This window comes from Euleptes europaea, chromosome 1 (genome assembly GCF_029931775.1).
Source record: "Euleptes europaea isolate rEulEur1 chromosome 1, rEulEur1.hap1, whole genome shotgun sequence".
Classification (NCBI taxonomy): domain Eukaryota; kingdom Metazoa; phylum Chordata; class Lepidosauria; order Squamata; family Sphaerodactylidae; genus Euleptes; species Euleptes europaea.
The window spans coordinates 124,396,733-124,412,117 of record NC_079312.1 but is presented as its reverse complement, the minus strand read 5'-3'; the positions used below and the strand labels follow the sequence as shown (position 1 = coordinate 124,412,117).

General features: G+C 42.0%; 1 protein-coding gene across 4 annotated transcripts in view; it reads right to left on the bottom strand.

The window, feature by feature from the left end:
- Positions 1-10,952: 10,952 nt before the first annotated feature.
- TNRC6C (trinucleotide repeat containing adaptor 6C) overlaps positions 10,953-15,385 on the bottom strand; it is a 141,389-nt gene continuing 136,956 nt past the window's right edge. For all 4 annotated transcript variants that reach the window (XM_056864829.1, XM_056864831.1, XM_056864832.1 and 1 more), the window contains 2 exons: positions 14,318-14,457; positions 10,953-13,114 (listed from right to left, as the gene is read on the bottom strand). In XM_056864829.1, coding sequence (XP_056720807.1) covers positions 12,754-13,114; positions 14,318-14,457 — 501 coding nt within the window. In that variant the 3' untranslated portion in view covers positions 10,953-12,753. The remainder of the gene's footprint in view (positions 13,115-14,317; positions 14,458-15,385) is intronic.

The following is a 15,385-nucleotide window of genomic DNA, read 5'->3' as shown; positions in this document are numbered from 1 at the left end:
CATCTGTTCATGAATGAGTTGTTGCTGTACTGACAGGATGCCAAACTCATATTCATTTTGGCAAAAGCTTCGTTCATAAAATTACCATGTAATAGCAATCAATGAATATGTGGTCTCTTTCATCAATAACACCACATAATGGGATCAGAGGGATCTGACAAAGATCTGATATCGTAGTTTCCCAACACATATGGGCCTCTGGGGTTGGAGAACGGTACAGCTGAACCATTCCAAATCATCCATACCCCAGTGCACCAAGTAAAATCTCCCCTACTTAAGGTTAGCCCTGCTTGGCAATAACCAGGCTTTTAACATGACGTATACTAAAAGCATTTTTTTAAGGGGATGGTTATTTGGGGTCTGTTTTATTCTCCATACTTTAAATTTTGATTTGATTTGAGCCACAAAGAATGCTGAAACGTTTCTTTAAATACTTAAAAGAAGTAAATATGATCACCTTAAGGAGTTCCGCAGGGCCTGTAAAACAGAACTATTCCACCAGGCCTATAATTGAGGGCAGCCGCTAGTTTATCCATCATTGCTGGCCTCCCCATCTCCCACCCCACTTTGACATTTGTGGGGAGGTGACCTGCCTAAACCCAGTAGTACGGCAGAGTCTGTGTTATTTTAAGGCCATTCTGTTATGTTTTTATTATGAGATTTTAATCGCTGTTTTATGGATTTTATGTTATTAAAAGGTTGTTACCCGCCCTGAGTCTGGCCTCAGCTGGGAAAGAGGGTGGGATATAAATTTGAAAAATAAACAAACAAACAAACATCAGGAAATAGTAAGGGCAATCCAAGGAAGCTTTAAGCAAGCAATTTTCTGATGCATATTGTCATCTTAAATAATTTATATATTGTTAAACATTGAGGAAAATTCAATATCTGTATGAACACCTCTTCAGAGGACAATTGATCCGTCCTTTGTTAGCTACAAGTTTCATGACAAAAATATTTCCTCCCAAAAATGTTAAAATATTATAATTGTATCAATATTTGCCAAGTTTCTGACACTGACTGCAACGTTTATCAATTACTAGTAAATGAAACTTGATTTCTCCAAGCTTAGATACACATTCCTGGCTGCTATCAGAAACTCACCAAAGGCTGATTCAAGTATGTATAGGGGATTTCAGAATGTCAACAGATCAATATATTCTGTAACATCTGGGCAAATTTGCTCAGTGCAGTACTACGTTTTTATTATAATGTAACTTTCACGGCCTGAAATTTGATTAAGTTTAGAAATCTCCCTTTTCCAGACTTTTCTGGTTATCAAGTAGTGAAACATATGTGCACATTTCCTACCTAGCATGGGAGCATAATAATTTTGGGATGAACTTCATACCCTCCATTTTGAAAAAAAGATGCTCAAGTGTCCCATTGTCTGAATCTTCAGTTAAGATTATTTGGCTATAAGTGTACCACATTTCAACTTTGTAGCCAATCACTTAGCATTCAGGAGAATACTCCAAGTATTATGTTGTCCTGAAATCTCATCAAGGATTCATACCTGTAACTATCACAACAATAAATCACTATCCTCAAGAATCATTCAGGTATTCTTGCAAGAGCCATCAAACCTCTCATTCTTTTTTGTATGGACCCTGGAAAAGCAATCACTTCTTTGTCCCTGGAATACATGCCAGTTACCTCATACTGCCTCAGGACTAGGGTTGTGCATATCGATAAACCCAAACTGAAAATAAACCAAAAATTAGCTGTTTCGGCAATATTTGGGTTTTGGTTTTACTGAATACCAAAACCTGGGAATAAAGCTGAAGCTGGATAGCCGATCGCCGAATCAACCGAATTGGTATTTGTTTTTTTTCAGCTTCGGCTTTCCCCGGGCTTTTTCCTATGGGATTTTAAAAATGAGCTCTGGGGGAGCCATTTTTAGAGGTAGAGTCCCCAAATTTTCAGGGTAGCTTCACAAGACTCCTTGCATGAACCCTGAAGTTTGGGAAAGATTGGGTCAGGGGGTACGATTTATGGGGTCCAGAAGGGGTCGCCCCTCCTCCAGAGAAGCATTGTAAACTTTACTATACTTCTCTATAGAGGAGGGGGGCAACCTCTTCTGGACCCCATAAAATCAGGCCCCATCCCAAACTTTACCAAATTTTGGGGTCCATGCAAGGAGAGACTCATGAAGCTACACTGCAAATTTGGGGACTCTACCATGAAAAATGCCCCCCCCCCCCGAATGTTAACACTACTTACTTTTCACAGTCTGTAATGGTTGCATCTGTACCCAAGAATTGTGGGGAAATGGGCCTATTATTGCAAACATTCATGGGAAACTGAATTTTCCCACGATTCTTTGGTATGAATATGGCCATTACAGACTGTGAAAAATAAGTAGTTTTAAAATTCTCCTGGGAGGGGGTATTTTACAAGTTAGTCACTAAATTTGCAGCGTAGCTTCACAAGATTCTCCTTGCATAAACCCCAAAGTTTGGTGAAGATTGGGTCAGGGGTCCAATTTTATGGGGTCTGAATGGGGTTGCCCCCTCCTCCATAAAGAAGCATGGTAAACTTTACCATACTTCTCTATGGAGAAGGGGGTGACTCCTTCTGGACCCCACAAAATCGGATCCCCAGACCAAATCTTCACCAAACTTTGGGGGTCATGCAAGTAGAGCCCCTTGAAGCTACCCTGAAAATTTGGGAACTCTACCTCCAAATATGCCTCCACGGGAGCTTCAAAGAAATCCCCATAGATTATAATGGCCTTTTTTTTTTTTTGGTGTAAACCCGGAAATAAAGCCAAAATACCCCTTTATCGGTATGGGTATTTGGCTTATTCCATTTACCGAAAAAACTGGGCCCAATAAACCTGAAATTTACCCAAAAAAACTTTTTGCACAACCCTACTCAGGACACATTTTACGTATAAATATTACTCCTTTGGCCATTCATAGTGTGTGTGTGTGTGTGTGTGTGTGCACCTTGGATCCGAACATAACCCTCTACTTGCATGTAGGGTAGCATGCTATTGCTGCTTCCACAAGTTTTTCGCCCTCTACAGCATTACTGTCATCAGACATCACTCTTCTAGTCTGGTAAATATCACCCATTCCCTAAATCTATCTCCCACCCCTTTATTCTTCACTAGCTCTTGTATGAATTGTGCATGTGGGCTTATATTGTGTGCTTGAAATTATTTGTAATAAAACCACACTTTCTTTGAGCAAACCTCCTCTTTATTGAGAGTTTTCCAAGGGATTTAAGCCTGCATAATGGATGCCCATGGGGTGACGTCACATCCTGATGTTTTCTAGGCAGACTTTGTTTACGGGGTGGTTTGCCAGTGCCTTCCTGAGTCATCTTCCCTTTACCCCCAGCAAGCTGGGTACTCATTTTACCGACCTCAGAAGGATGGAAGGATGAGTCAACCTTGAACCGGCTACCTGAAACCAACTTCTGTTGGGATCAAACTCAGATCGTGAGCAGAGCTTGGACTGCAGTACTGCAGCTTATCTCTCTGCGTCATGGTTTAAAGGTTTAAAAGATCCCTAAGCTACCCGTGCCTCTTGCAAAGCTCTCTCTTCAACACAAATTCCCCCAACTAAACCAGAGACAATCTAATTCGGGTAACAACTATGCCACAACGTGCTGGGATAGGGCTCTGGTTCACTGGGTGACCTTAGGGCCATCACTGCCTTACAGAGTTGTTTTGAGAATAAAAGGGAAGAAGAAAAAGGAGTTGGTTTTTATATGCCGACTTAAGGGAGACTCAAACCGGGTTACAGTCACCTTCCCTTCCCCACAACAGACACCGTGTGAGGTAGGTGGGGCTGAGAGAGCTCAAAGAGAGCTGTAACTTGCCCAAGGTCATCCATCTGGCTTCGTGTGTAGGAGTGGGGAAACAAACCCAGTTCACCAGATTAGCCTCCGCCGCTCATGTGGAGGAGTGGGGAATCAAACCCGGTTCTCCAGATCAGAGTCCACTGCTCCAAACCACTGCTCTTAACCACTACACCACACTGAGAATGATGCTGTAAGCTGCTTTGGATCCTTCTTCCCTTACTTACACCAATGAATAAGAAGTAATATTTTGCGTTAATTTAACATTTACAAAACTAATGGACTTGGGACTCTCTGTAGCCCCCTACAGGCCTTTCTCTGGCCCTACAGCTGTAACCCACCCCCACCCCCTGCCAGTAATGGAACTGTCATACAGTCAAAATGCAGGGGTAAGAGGGTAACACAAGGGGGACCTAATTCTCATTCTGGACATATGCTGTGGATTGGCAACTATAAAGTTATCAGCTTCTTAATTCTGGGGGGGGGGGGGGAAGAGAGACCAATGGGAAGTGTGATCTTGGGCCAGTCAGGGGCGTGTATCCTAGCATCCCACTCAATGAAGCCTGAAACCTTCCTCTAGCCTTAGGAGCCTTCCTTCCACTTAAGTCCTTGGACAGAAGAGCCACTTAGTTGGAGGAAGAATTTTTAGGCTAGAGAAAGGTTTTGAGTTTCGCTGAGTGGATTGGTAGGATACAGGCCAGTTTCTATTTACCTCATCCAGCTGTTGGAAGGATAAAATTGGCCAGGTACAGTGCCATGAGTTCCTCAAAGCAGGGTGGGATATAAATACGAGGAGCGGAATGCATGGCATACTGACAGCCCATTCCTGAGCCCAGTGGCGCCCGGGCACAGAGTGGTCGAGGCACTGCCATGGCGCTTCCAAAAGAGGTTTGGAAGCTGCCATGAGCAGGAAAAAGGGCTTGAAAAATGTAAAAAGTAAAAAATGGGGGGGACACCCCATAGAGAAAAGTGATGCTGTGCCAGCAAAATCCTGGTGCAGCACCGCTGAGGCGTAGGGGGGCATTCACTGGCTGGATGGGGTTAGGAAACTGCACTTGCATCGTTGGGACACCGTTGGGTGGCCGAGCCAGCGTCCCAGCCAGGACCATGCTGCTGTGCCAGTCCAGAGAGGTCAGTGTAATTGTCCCAACGCCGGCGTCCGTGCCAGTCTTGGCGGCGCAATTGGCGCAGGTCTGGGTGCGGCCACTTGCGCACCTACTGAGCTCTTTCAGCCTCAGACCTCAGGAATAGGCTGTTAGAGACCAGAAACCAATAATTAATCTCCACACTCCACCAGCAACTCCTGCAATTTGTTTCAGGTATTTTGAAAGGGGGAAGCCAGAAGGCATCTTTGACTGGGGCTCAGAGCACTCCTGCAGGAATAGGAAGACAAGGAAATATGAAAACTAGCAAATAAAAGTAGCTGAGTTAAAACACAACAGATGGATTTCTCTACTTCCTTGTTTCTCTTCTCTTACTTACACCAGTCTCTCTCTTTTTGACCCCTTTGGACAATATTAAGGTTTTTTATTTATTTATTTTTAAGCCAAACTGTAGACATTGAGGAATGCCACATGCCTGAATGCTCAACTCCCCTTTTCTTTTCAGAAACATGAAGGGAGAAAGCAGAGAGGTATAAGGGAGGGGCCAAATATGGTGACTGGGAGAAGCAGGTTGATCAGCAATTTTCTTTGAGGAGAACAGGAATATGGCCAACCATCACCACCTCAGTGGTTGACCAAGTTTCCAGCACCGCTAGATTTCTACTGCAGGATTAAAAATCATTTACACCACACACAAAAAAGACGCAAAATCAAATCGCTAGATCCGTATTTACCAAAAGAGGAAATAAATGAAAACAAAGTTCCACACAGCTGTAGGGGTAGAGGTGATAACAGTAGGCTTACTGTTGGCCAGAAGCCACAGCTAACCTCCTTGCAAACTCAGTAAACTTTTAAGTGATTTCTGATCATCTATTTCAGTACCTGGAGCTTCTGCATTGAGTTAGCCCAAGACCCAAACCGTGATGTGTGAGAACTAGTTGCAAACATTTTTAGTAAACTAACAGCCAGATATTATACAGCAGTCAGTTAAACGATAAAAGGCCAAGTTTATGCTAAAGATCATCACAACATCTTGTAATAATCAACAGGTTGGATCTCGGGATCCATCGGTGGAAAGTGCTGATGGTCACAAGTCTTCCTAGCCCCCCCCCTCGCCCGCCAGCCGCCATTTCCAACCCTGGAGAAGTTTATTCCTCAGTTGTGAAGACCCACATGGGGTAATAGCTACATGAGTTGGGGAGGCTGCAATGGGGAGAGGGTGAAATCACTTCCTCTTGAATCTGGCTTGAACAGGGCCCCACTGATAGAAGAGGCAGAACAGAAAGGTTTCATCCCCTTCTACCTCCTGACCCATATTTAGGATTGCCAGGTCCCTCTTTGCCACCATTAGGAGGTTTTTGAGGAAGAGCCCGAGAAGGGCAGGGTTTGGGAGGGGAGGGACTTCAATGCCATAGAGTCCAATTGCCAAAGCAGCCATTTTCTCCAAGTGAACTGATCTCTATCGGCTGGAGCTGTTGTAATAGCAGACCTGCAGCTAGTACCTGGAGGCTTAGAAAAACAGTACAGGAAACTGTATATACACAAAGTGCAAATATTTATAAGCTACTGAGGTGAAACATAGACCATATACGTGACATATATACAACACAATTATATACAATATGTACAGTTCACACAAAAAATGTAGAGAAATTTCCAAAGGTCTCAGCTGAGTACCACAAATATATAGAGGAAGTTCCAAAGGTCTCAACTGAGTACCAAATGAATGCTAATATTGTAATCCTTGTGTAAAGTTCATATAGAGCCACAATCATCGATGGATACGGCCGTTTCAGATCCACAGCAGTGGAAATCTTTCTTCAGTCCTTCTAAAAATTAATATATTACCATCAGTATATAAATATATAAAGATTATGACTATTAAAAATTGAGTCAATACAATATACTTACAATACAAAAGTGCTGTTACATAGTCATCATTCCTTCCCACACAGGGTAAGTATGAGCAATCAGAAGTCAGTAAAGTACATCACATAGTGCAGCTAATAAACTAGAACAGAGTCTTAATCAGATACATAGGAAAACCCAGGTGTTGCTGATGATGCATCCCCGAAGTGGGTTAGAATTCTTTAAAGTGACAATGTATATTTTAGCAGCATTTTAACATCAGCTTTACCCTATAGGAAGTAAGAAATCTCCAGGCCCCACCTGGAGCTTGGCAACCTTAGAACTGACAGTCCTAGTATAATACCATATAGTCCACCATTTAAGGGTAAAGAGTAATGCTTCAGGTCACAAACTGGCAACCCCAGCTGACTATGTAACAGCACTTTTGTATTGTAAGTATATTGTATTGACTCAATTTTTAATAGTCATAATCTTTATATATTTATATACTGATGGTAATATATTAATTTTTAGAAGGACTGAAGAAAGATTTCCACTGCTGTGGATCTGAAACGGCCGTATCCATCGATGATTGTGGCTCTATATGAACTTTACACAAGGATTACAATATTAGCATTCATTTGGTACTCAGTTGAGACCTTTGGAACTTCCTCTATATATTTGTGGTACTCAGCTGAGACCTTTGGAAATTTCTCTACATTTTTTGTGTGAACTGTACATATTGTATATAATTGTGTTGTATATATGTCACGTATATGGTCTATGTTTCACCTCAGTAGCTTATAAATATTTGCACTTTGTGTATATACAGTTTCCTGTACTGTTTTTCTAAACCTTTTGGTACAAGTACAGAGGTGCCGTTTTTCTCCCCAGTACCTGGAGGCTGGCAACCCTCCCCATACTCCAAGTGGGTCCCATGGTCCCAGGGATAAACTTCTACGGGGGTGGAAATAATGGCTGAAGAGAAAGCTGGGAAGATCAGGAATCCTCGCACAGACCTTGCATTGGATCTAACCCAATCTTTGCAATTATGTGTTGCTGGAAGCTGTAGTTCATATTGCTTTTATCTGAATCTTCTGCCTGTAAACTTCTATCTTACACCCCTTCAAACAGTGACTAACTGGGCTTCCAAGAGACAACACAGGCACCTATAAAAACACTGTCCCTGGGCTCCCCTTCGGCCACACCACTCAGACCCAATACTAAATCATCACATGGAAATAAATTACATGGCTTGCTGAGATTCTAGAAATGACAGGCTACGTTGCAGCTCTAAGTAGCTGCCGATGGTTAGCGTTTACTGGAATGTGCTCTCAGATGCAATTTCAACAAGGTCAAGCCAGATGTGTGCAGGGAGTTCTGTGTCCAGAGCTCCCATTTATTTTTAAAACATACTTTTTAGGTATTTGGGTAAGGGGGTTAAAACCTGTGCCCTTTTCCTGACCTGAAATGGTCCTGGGAAGCTTCTATTTGCCCCATTCAACTAATTTAAATTTATATGAAAAAAATCACAGCAAGTGCCTAAAATGTATACTTTGGCTAAAACATGGGAAAACTCATTTTGCTTGCTTGGCGAAGGTAGATACTAGTTTCCAGAAGTATATCTCATTCTAAACAAATCCAGGCAACCTAACATAAAATAAACTGTGAGCTTATTTCCATGCATGGCTTTTCCAAATTTCTAGCTAAAAGGGTTACGTTGCACAAAACAGTGTTAACATGGCCTGAAGGCACTCATGAGAATGCCTTAAACGACATGCTAATCCCACTTGCATAATTGCAGCATGAACTGAAAATCCTTATGTCATATATTTAGGGCCAGAGAATCGATTTCCTGACTGAACCACAAGACAAATTTAACGTGCGCACAACATCAATCCTGTTTACACATACTTTTGAAAACAAGGCCATGTCAAGTTGACCAAGACACACTGCCAGCCATTTTGTGGGAGATCACAACAAGTAAGCAACAAGAAGTTACTGGCTGCTTAAAAGCTAGGGTCCGTCCCCCCACAAGACTTTCACAAGTTGCAAGAAAGGAGATAAAGTCCTGCTGATTTGCTGTCCAGAGAAAGAGGGATTCCTACTGATGAATTCCGGGGCGTCACAGCGATTTGGAAACTCATTCTTAAGCAAACAAATCTTGGGCAGCCCATCCCTGGGGGGTGGGGGGAGATTCGCAATGGCTGGGAGCAGCCTCCTCAGAGGCTTCCTGGCCGTTGTGGAGAAAAAAAGCTTTTGTACAAATGCCCCATTGCAAACAGCAAGGCTGTGCCACCAAAAATGTTGGCTCAGCAGAGCGTTCCCGGGTCTAAAGGGGTCAGGAAGCTAATGTCAGCTCCGCCCCTTGGAACGCCCCCCCCCCCCCGAACACTGGCACGGCCGCCTCTTCTGGGATTTAGGTCCCGGTGCGGTGGCTGAGGAGGCCTGCACCACTCCAGGGTGCCCATGAGCTGGTGTGTGTGCCACCCGGGATGGCGTAACTGGCTGTTATCCCAGGTTATACATGCACATACACCAGCGGGGGTCACGGCAGCTCCTATGGAGCTTCGTCCCCATCCCCCCCCCCCACTCGGAATGTGCTCATAGGCCTATAGGTTACTGCTTGGGCTGAATAAATTGCCTTCACGGCTCATACTCCAAGCCTTGAACTTTTTCTGAAAGTTTGAGCTGAAGCTGTCACATGGAAGTGATTTTGATTATTCTCTCGAACAGGAGTTCAGAGGAAAAGCAGAATGCTCTTGTAATATCATGTGAACAAAAAATGGGGAAATTACCTAAAAAAATGCTCATGAGTGAAAGCCTTTGTTCTCAAAGGTTAAGAAATACTAGAGGCAAAGGAATGGTGGCCCAAAAGCATAATAATATTTGGGTGGTCTCTGAATTCTGTCTCTATTTCTTCACAGTTCCAGCAGTGTGATGAAAATTCTTCCATAGGATTGGAAAAAAGGAGAACAGAAATACAACTGTAAAAATGTGACAATCCATATATAATCCATTACTATCTTAATGTCTATGTCAAAGATTGGCAAAACACATATAGCAAAAATATCCCACAATCTAAAATCAGATGATGTACATCAAACTAAACATATGGGGGGGCATTTTAATTACTTCTAATATTTCTTTGTTTCATGTTAAACATGTAAGAAGCGTGGCAAGTCTTGAAAAGGCCCTCTACAAAAACTGCAGTTAAAGCTAGGAGGTTAACAGTTGTCTCAAAACGCAAGAAAAATACACATGCTTTTTTTTTTTTAACAGCCAAGAAAAACTGCAGTTTATTAAGTTTCAAAGAATCTTCGTACTCTTGAAAGCAACTTCTGGTGCATGTTTTTAACAATCACATTCTATGAGGAGAAATAACATTAAAAGCCACAAACTTTTTTTTCTTTTCATCTCAGAGTTACAGACATCTTAAATTCAAAATGAAAGGCAAAAAAAATATTCAACAGGATTTTTTTTTTTAAACTTCCATCCCAAATTTTAAATGATTGGGAGTTTTTTTTAATTCCTACAACTCATTGCTAAACTTCAGCATGGAAAATTGTATTGACTATTTCAATCCGCACATAGGCACATATGTATTTTATATATAAATATAATGTGTGTGTGTGTGTGTGTGTGTTCGTGTGTATAGAGAGATATATATACACAATACATATGTAGAGTGCGTGTAATGAGAATGAGATGCAATCACTCTGAGAAAAGGGTATTCAGCTAAATACACTACGAAAACTTGAGAAAACACAAGTCTGGAACCCAATCTGTGCATAGTTCATGATCCTCTAGAAAACCAGCTTTTGTTGATTTGCAATCTTGCAGGACCCTTTTTAATTGGACAATACCATTAAAAAGCTAATCTTTAACAAAAAAAATGTAATGCACAAGTTTCCTGATCCAAGCAGGCAGGGAGCACAATGTTCATATAATTTTTAAAAACATACTCAAAGGGTATGTTATTCCATTGTCTTTCTTCCTTTCAAAACAATCAAAAACATTGATCATTTTTAAACATAAAGCAATTTTTAATATATAAAGCACTCTTCAAACATCTATTTTTTTGAGTCCATTATTTGGTAAATATGTAACTGCTACACATTAGATTAGGTATTTTTCTTCTTCTCTTACTGTCTTTTTTTATTTATTTTTCCGTTTTGTTTTTTAATAACATCTTCAGTGCTAGGAGTTGGGTTTAAAAAATACATGAAATGGTGTGGAGTTGCTCCTCGGGAAACCCGGCTTTCCTGAGACATCTTCCACCATGTGCAAGATAGTGATCACAACGTTTTTTTTTTCGCCACTTTGACGAAGAGGAGGAAAAAAACAAAACAGAGTACACAGCAATGGCCAAAGAAAAGGATAAAACAACAACGAGAACAACAAGAACAACAACAACAAACACTGTTTCAATCCCAGAGCTCTGAAGTAGCATATCTTCATTCTGAAAATAGGTTTCTTTATGATGGAAGTCTATTTTTTTCTTTTTTTTCAATTCCTTTTTTTATTTTAAAGTTTGAAGGAGGAAAAAAAAAGTCTGTAAACAGGTGAGAGCCGAAACTGTAGGCTCCTCCAAAAGCAGTCAAAACCTATGTCCAAGTGCTTGTTTCCGTTCCGGCTTGCAGGGAACCATTCACTCTTTACAAGTATTTATGGCCACAGTTCAACAAGAGTTTTTTTTTTTCCTTTTTTTTTAAACTTTATATTTTGAATGGAAAAAAAGTGGTGCAATACTCCGGTAATTATTTCCTTGCATTAGTCCACAATAAAAAGCTGCTAAAGGTAGATATACATATTATTCTCCAGAGATACACACTGTAAGTTTTTAAAATGCGGTAAGAGTCCTTGAGTAAACATTTACACGTGAATTGTCGCCAGCCCCTCCTATCAGTTTTTTTTTTCATTTTTTTCCTTAAAAAAACCAAGTAGGATTAGCTACAAGAAGGGCTGTGGACACTCAGTGCAAAGTTAGAAGCTAATAACAATTAAACGTTCTGACCAATGAGCAAATCAAAAGCATATACTGAGAAGGAAAAGAAAAAAACAAACACACATTTTGTTAAGTCGTACAACTGGCGCACACACACCCCCATACGCTCACACAACGATCCATCTTTTCCCCAATGCATACATATAAGAAAAAAAAAACTTAATTTTTTTCCCTAGAGCCTGTTCTTTTGTTTTCTGATGTCAACCTGGAAGTGTAATAATAGGAAAGTGTTCACATTTTGTTATTGGCCTGCTGGATTCAAGTATAGTTGCATGTTTGATATGTTGTATTTTTTTCTCTAAACCATTTTACTATTTTCGAGGGGGAATTTTAAAAAAATGACACAAAAAAGTAATGAAACAAGTGTAATGTGCATAGGCAAGACCCATGGGAGTAATGGACGCAGATACTCCACCCCACCGCTCAATCCAAGTTGCACAGCCGAGGGGCAAAAGATTTGTTCCCCAGTGCTGCTGATGGGATGGTCGGTTGCCACCCCCTTGTGATTAATGGATCCGCCTCTGGTAATGTGCATAATTATCACAGGCTCATTTTAAATAGGCTTTCTCAAATCCCCCCCTTTATATCCCTCCCCCGCTCCCAAAGTTGATAAAATAACCCTTTCCAGCCCAAATTCTGAAAAGTGCCCTTCATGATAGAACTAGTCTAAGCAGCTTTTATACGTCTTTAAAAACACCATACAAACATAAAAACAAAATCAAAAAGCCATTGGAAAAAAAAACCCACATAAAACCTATCATTAGCACGTGACACTGACCAAAGGGAGCCCATACTGTTGCACTAACAGTTCACAAGGACTTCGGCAGAGTTTCATAGTCGATATTGGACAGAGGTACTAAAAAAAGGGCTGCCAGTCTGATCTATTAAAGCTGGATTCTTCACGATGCCCTGGACTGGAAAGGGTTACCATTATTTTTCTTTTAGTGCTGATGATTGTTACTTCCATTTTGTTTCTCTGGCATCCTAGATGGACTCCCCACTGAGAAGGTCACCTGGAAGCAGAGTATTCAAAGGCGTTGGGCTTCCGATAACCCTGCCGTCATCGGTGCTGGGTGGACCCCAAAGGCTGCTCGAGTACTGAGGGACCCCGCCCCAGAGCAAGTCGCTGCTCCCTTTCCCGCCCAGGCAGGGGGTATTCCAGTGGCCGCCGTCGTTGCGCACCATTCCGTGGGAGCTGCTTGTGGAGCCCAAACGTGTCTGAGTGGTTCCAGTGTTGGACTGCCAACTGGAGGTGGGGGGCAGTGGCTGGCCTTGTGCTAAGAAACGGTTTACTTCCTCTTCTCCAGCGAATTCAGCCAAGATGGTAGTGTTCCCCAAAACGCACCTAGAAACAGAAGGAAAGACACAAGGGGGCTCAGATCCTGACCTGTCACTTAAACTACCGGAGAATGGAAACTGAGGCGTAATCCTTTATCCTACGCACGTTTACTCAGACAGAAATCCTTCTTTATTCAGTGGCGCTTATGCCCAGATAAGTGTGTTTAAGATTGCTGGTAAACACTCTAAGCAAGCCTTTTCATCCAAGAAACCTATATAATAATTGGTCTACATTTCTGCAGCTCTGTGACTGTCTACTTTCCCCCCCTAAACTGCTTTGCCAGAGTGGATGAAAGAGGTATTGCTGGAAAGGTAAGACGAGTTAATGGGCTGCGTCTGGAGAACCCGCAGCATCCAAACTACAAGAAAACCCCAAATGTCCTTTTCCCCTTGGAACTATAAGTGGAACACCACTGCTTTCACCTACTTTAAGAAGACATCACACACCAAGGAAAGGAACAAGGACTATTATGCTTAAACTTGAAAGCCAAGGGGCAAGAAACAACACGGGTATAAAGAGATGAGCAACCACCAGTTCGAAGTTTTCTTTGAGTTTTATGGGATAGAAGCAGGAGACACAACCCCCCCCCCCTTTTATGGGAAAGCAGTACAGAAATATTTTAATAAATAAATCGGGAAAAGTTGGGCAAAACTAGTTGGGAAGGGAAGTTGGGGCTGGCACTTATCCAGGCACAACACATCTCTCTAGTCACACTGCTTACACATGGATTCCATTTAGTGGGCACCATGCTGGTGTCAATAAGAATCTCAACTAATCATAGACTAACTAGTTACCACTTGAGTCTCATACCAGGGAATAACACAGATGTACACCATGTCCAAAAACTGGGGTCTCATCATCTCTTCATGTTAGCATTCACAGAGGAGTATAATATTAATGAAAGCAAATATTTTAGAAGGCCAATTCTAATTTCACTAGCTTTGCTTTGAGAATGAGGCCAAACATTGAAGATGTCTGAGCTGACACTGAATGAGAGGAAAAACTGCAAGAACTCTATATTAGATTTGCCAGTCTTTAGGATTATGCCTTGTATCATAAAGATGATATCAGGCAAGATCACTTCATGCCATGCTTCTATGCACATTGCACCTTCTATTTTTTTATTATTCATTCTGTTCCTGGCAATCATTACAGACATAGCAAATTTAGAAGATTCTGAACCATCGCAAATTTTGGCTATATGCATACATATGCAGAGACTTCTGGGCCTTCGCTGCTTCTTCCTTGGAACTGTATCGGACCACAGCATTCCCTTGAGTCAGGTTCAGATGGAATGTAATAAGAGGACCATGCTGCAAGCATAGAGTACGCAGTGTAGAACCATCAATCTAATGGGAGAAGAAGAATAAGGATTTTATATTGATTCATTGAGCTTTTTCTTTAAATAATGTAAGCTGTCATTTCTGTAAAGTCAAAACAGTATCTTCACAAAATCCAACACAACAAATTAGATTTTGACAAGCAGGAACCCGCAAGGACTTCCGGGAGACATCTCATTTCCCCCTCGCCCATTATTTCCTTTTCCTTTCCTGAAAGGTCCCATAGCCTCTCCTTTTCCTGTTTCCTCCTCTCCTAGGATTGCCAACCTCCATGTGGGGCCTGGAGAGTTCCTGTAATCCCAATAGATCTCCCAACTAGAGAGATCTGTTCCCCAATCCCACCCTACAGCCAACCTACATTTATCTGGCCTTTTGTCTTCGGCTCCCCCACCCCCCTGCCTCAGTAGCCTCTACCTAGGAAAATTGGGGCCAAGCTGCGTGGGGCAGATTCACTTATATTGTAGGGAAGCCTCAAGGAATTGTGTGTTGGGGGGGCATATCACTTTACCCTGTATCCCCCTCCCCACGCTATTTCTTCTTCCCCTCCCCTGGCAACCCCATATCCTCTTCCCTTTCCCTGCCTCATTCTCTCCTTCTCAACCATTCACCAACCTACCATTTATCTGCCTCCCATCTTCAGCTATATTTTTTATTTACTTGATTTATACCCTGCCTTTCTCCCCAATGGGGACCAAAGCAGCTTACATCAATCTCCTCTCCCTTTTTATCATCACAACCACCTTGTGAGGTAGGTTAGGCCCAAAATCACCCAGTGAGCTTCCACAGCAAGATGGAGATTTGAACCTGGGTTTCTCAGACAGTACTCTGATGTTCTAACCACTACACCACACTGGCTTTTAAAGGATGCCTGCTGTTGAACAGTAGCAAGCAGCTAGACCTAGATGAGTCTTGCAAATTGGCTAGTATCAAGTCACCC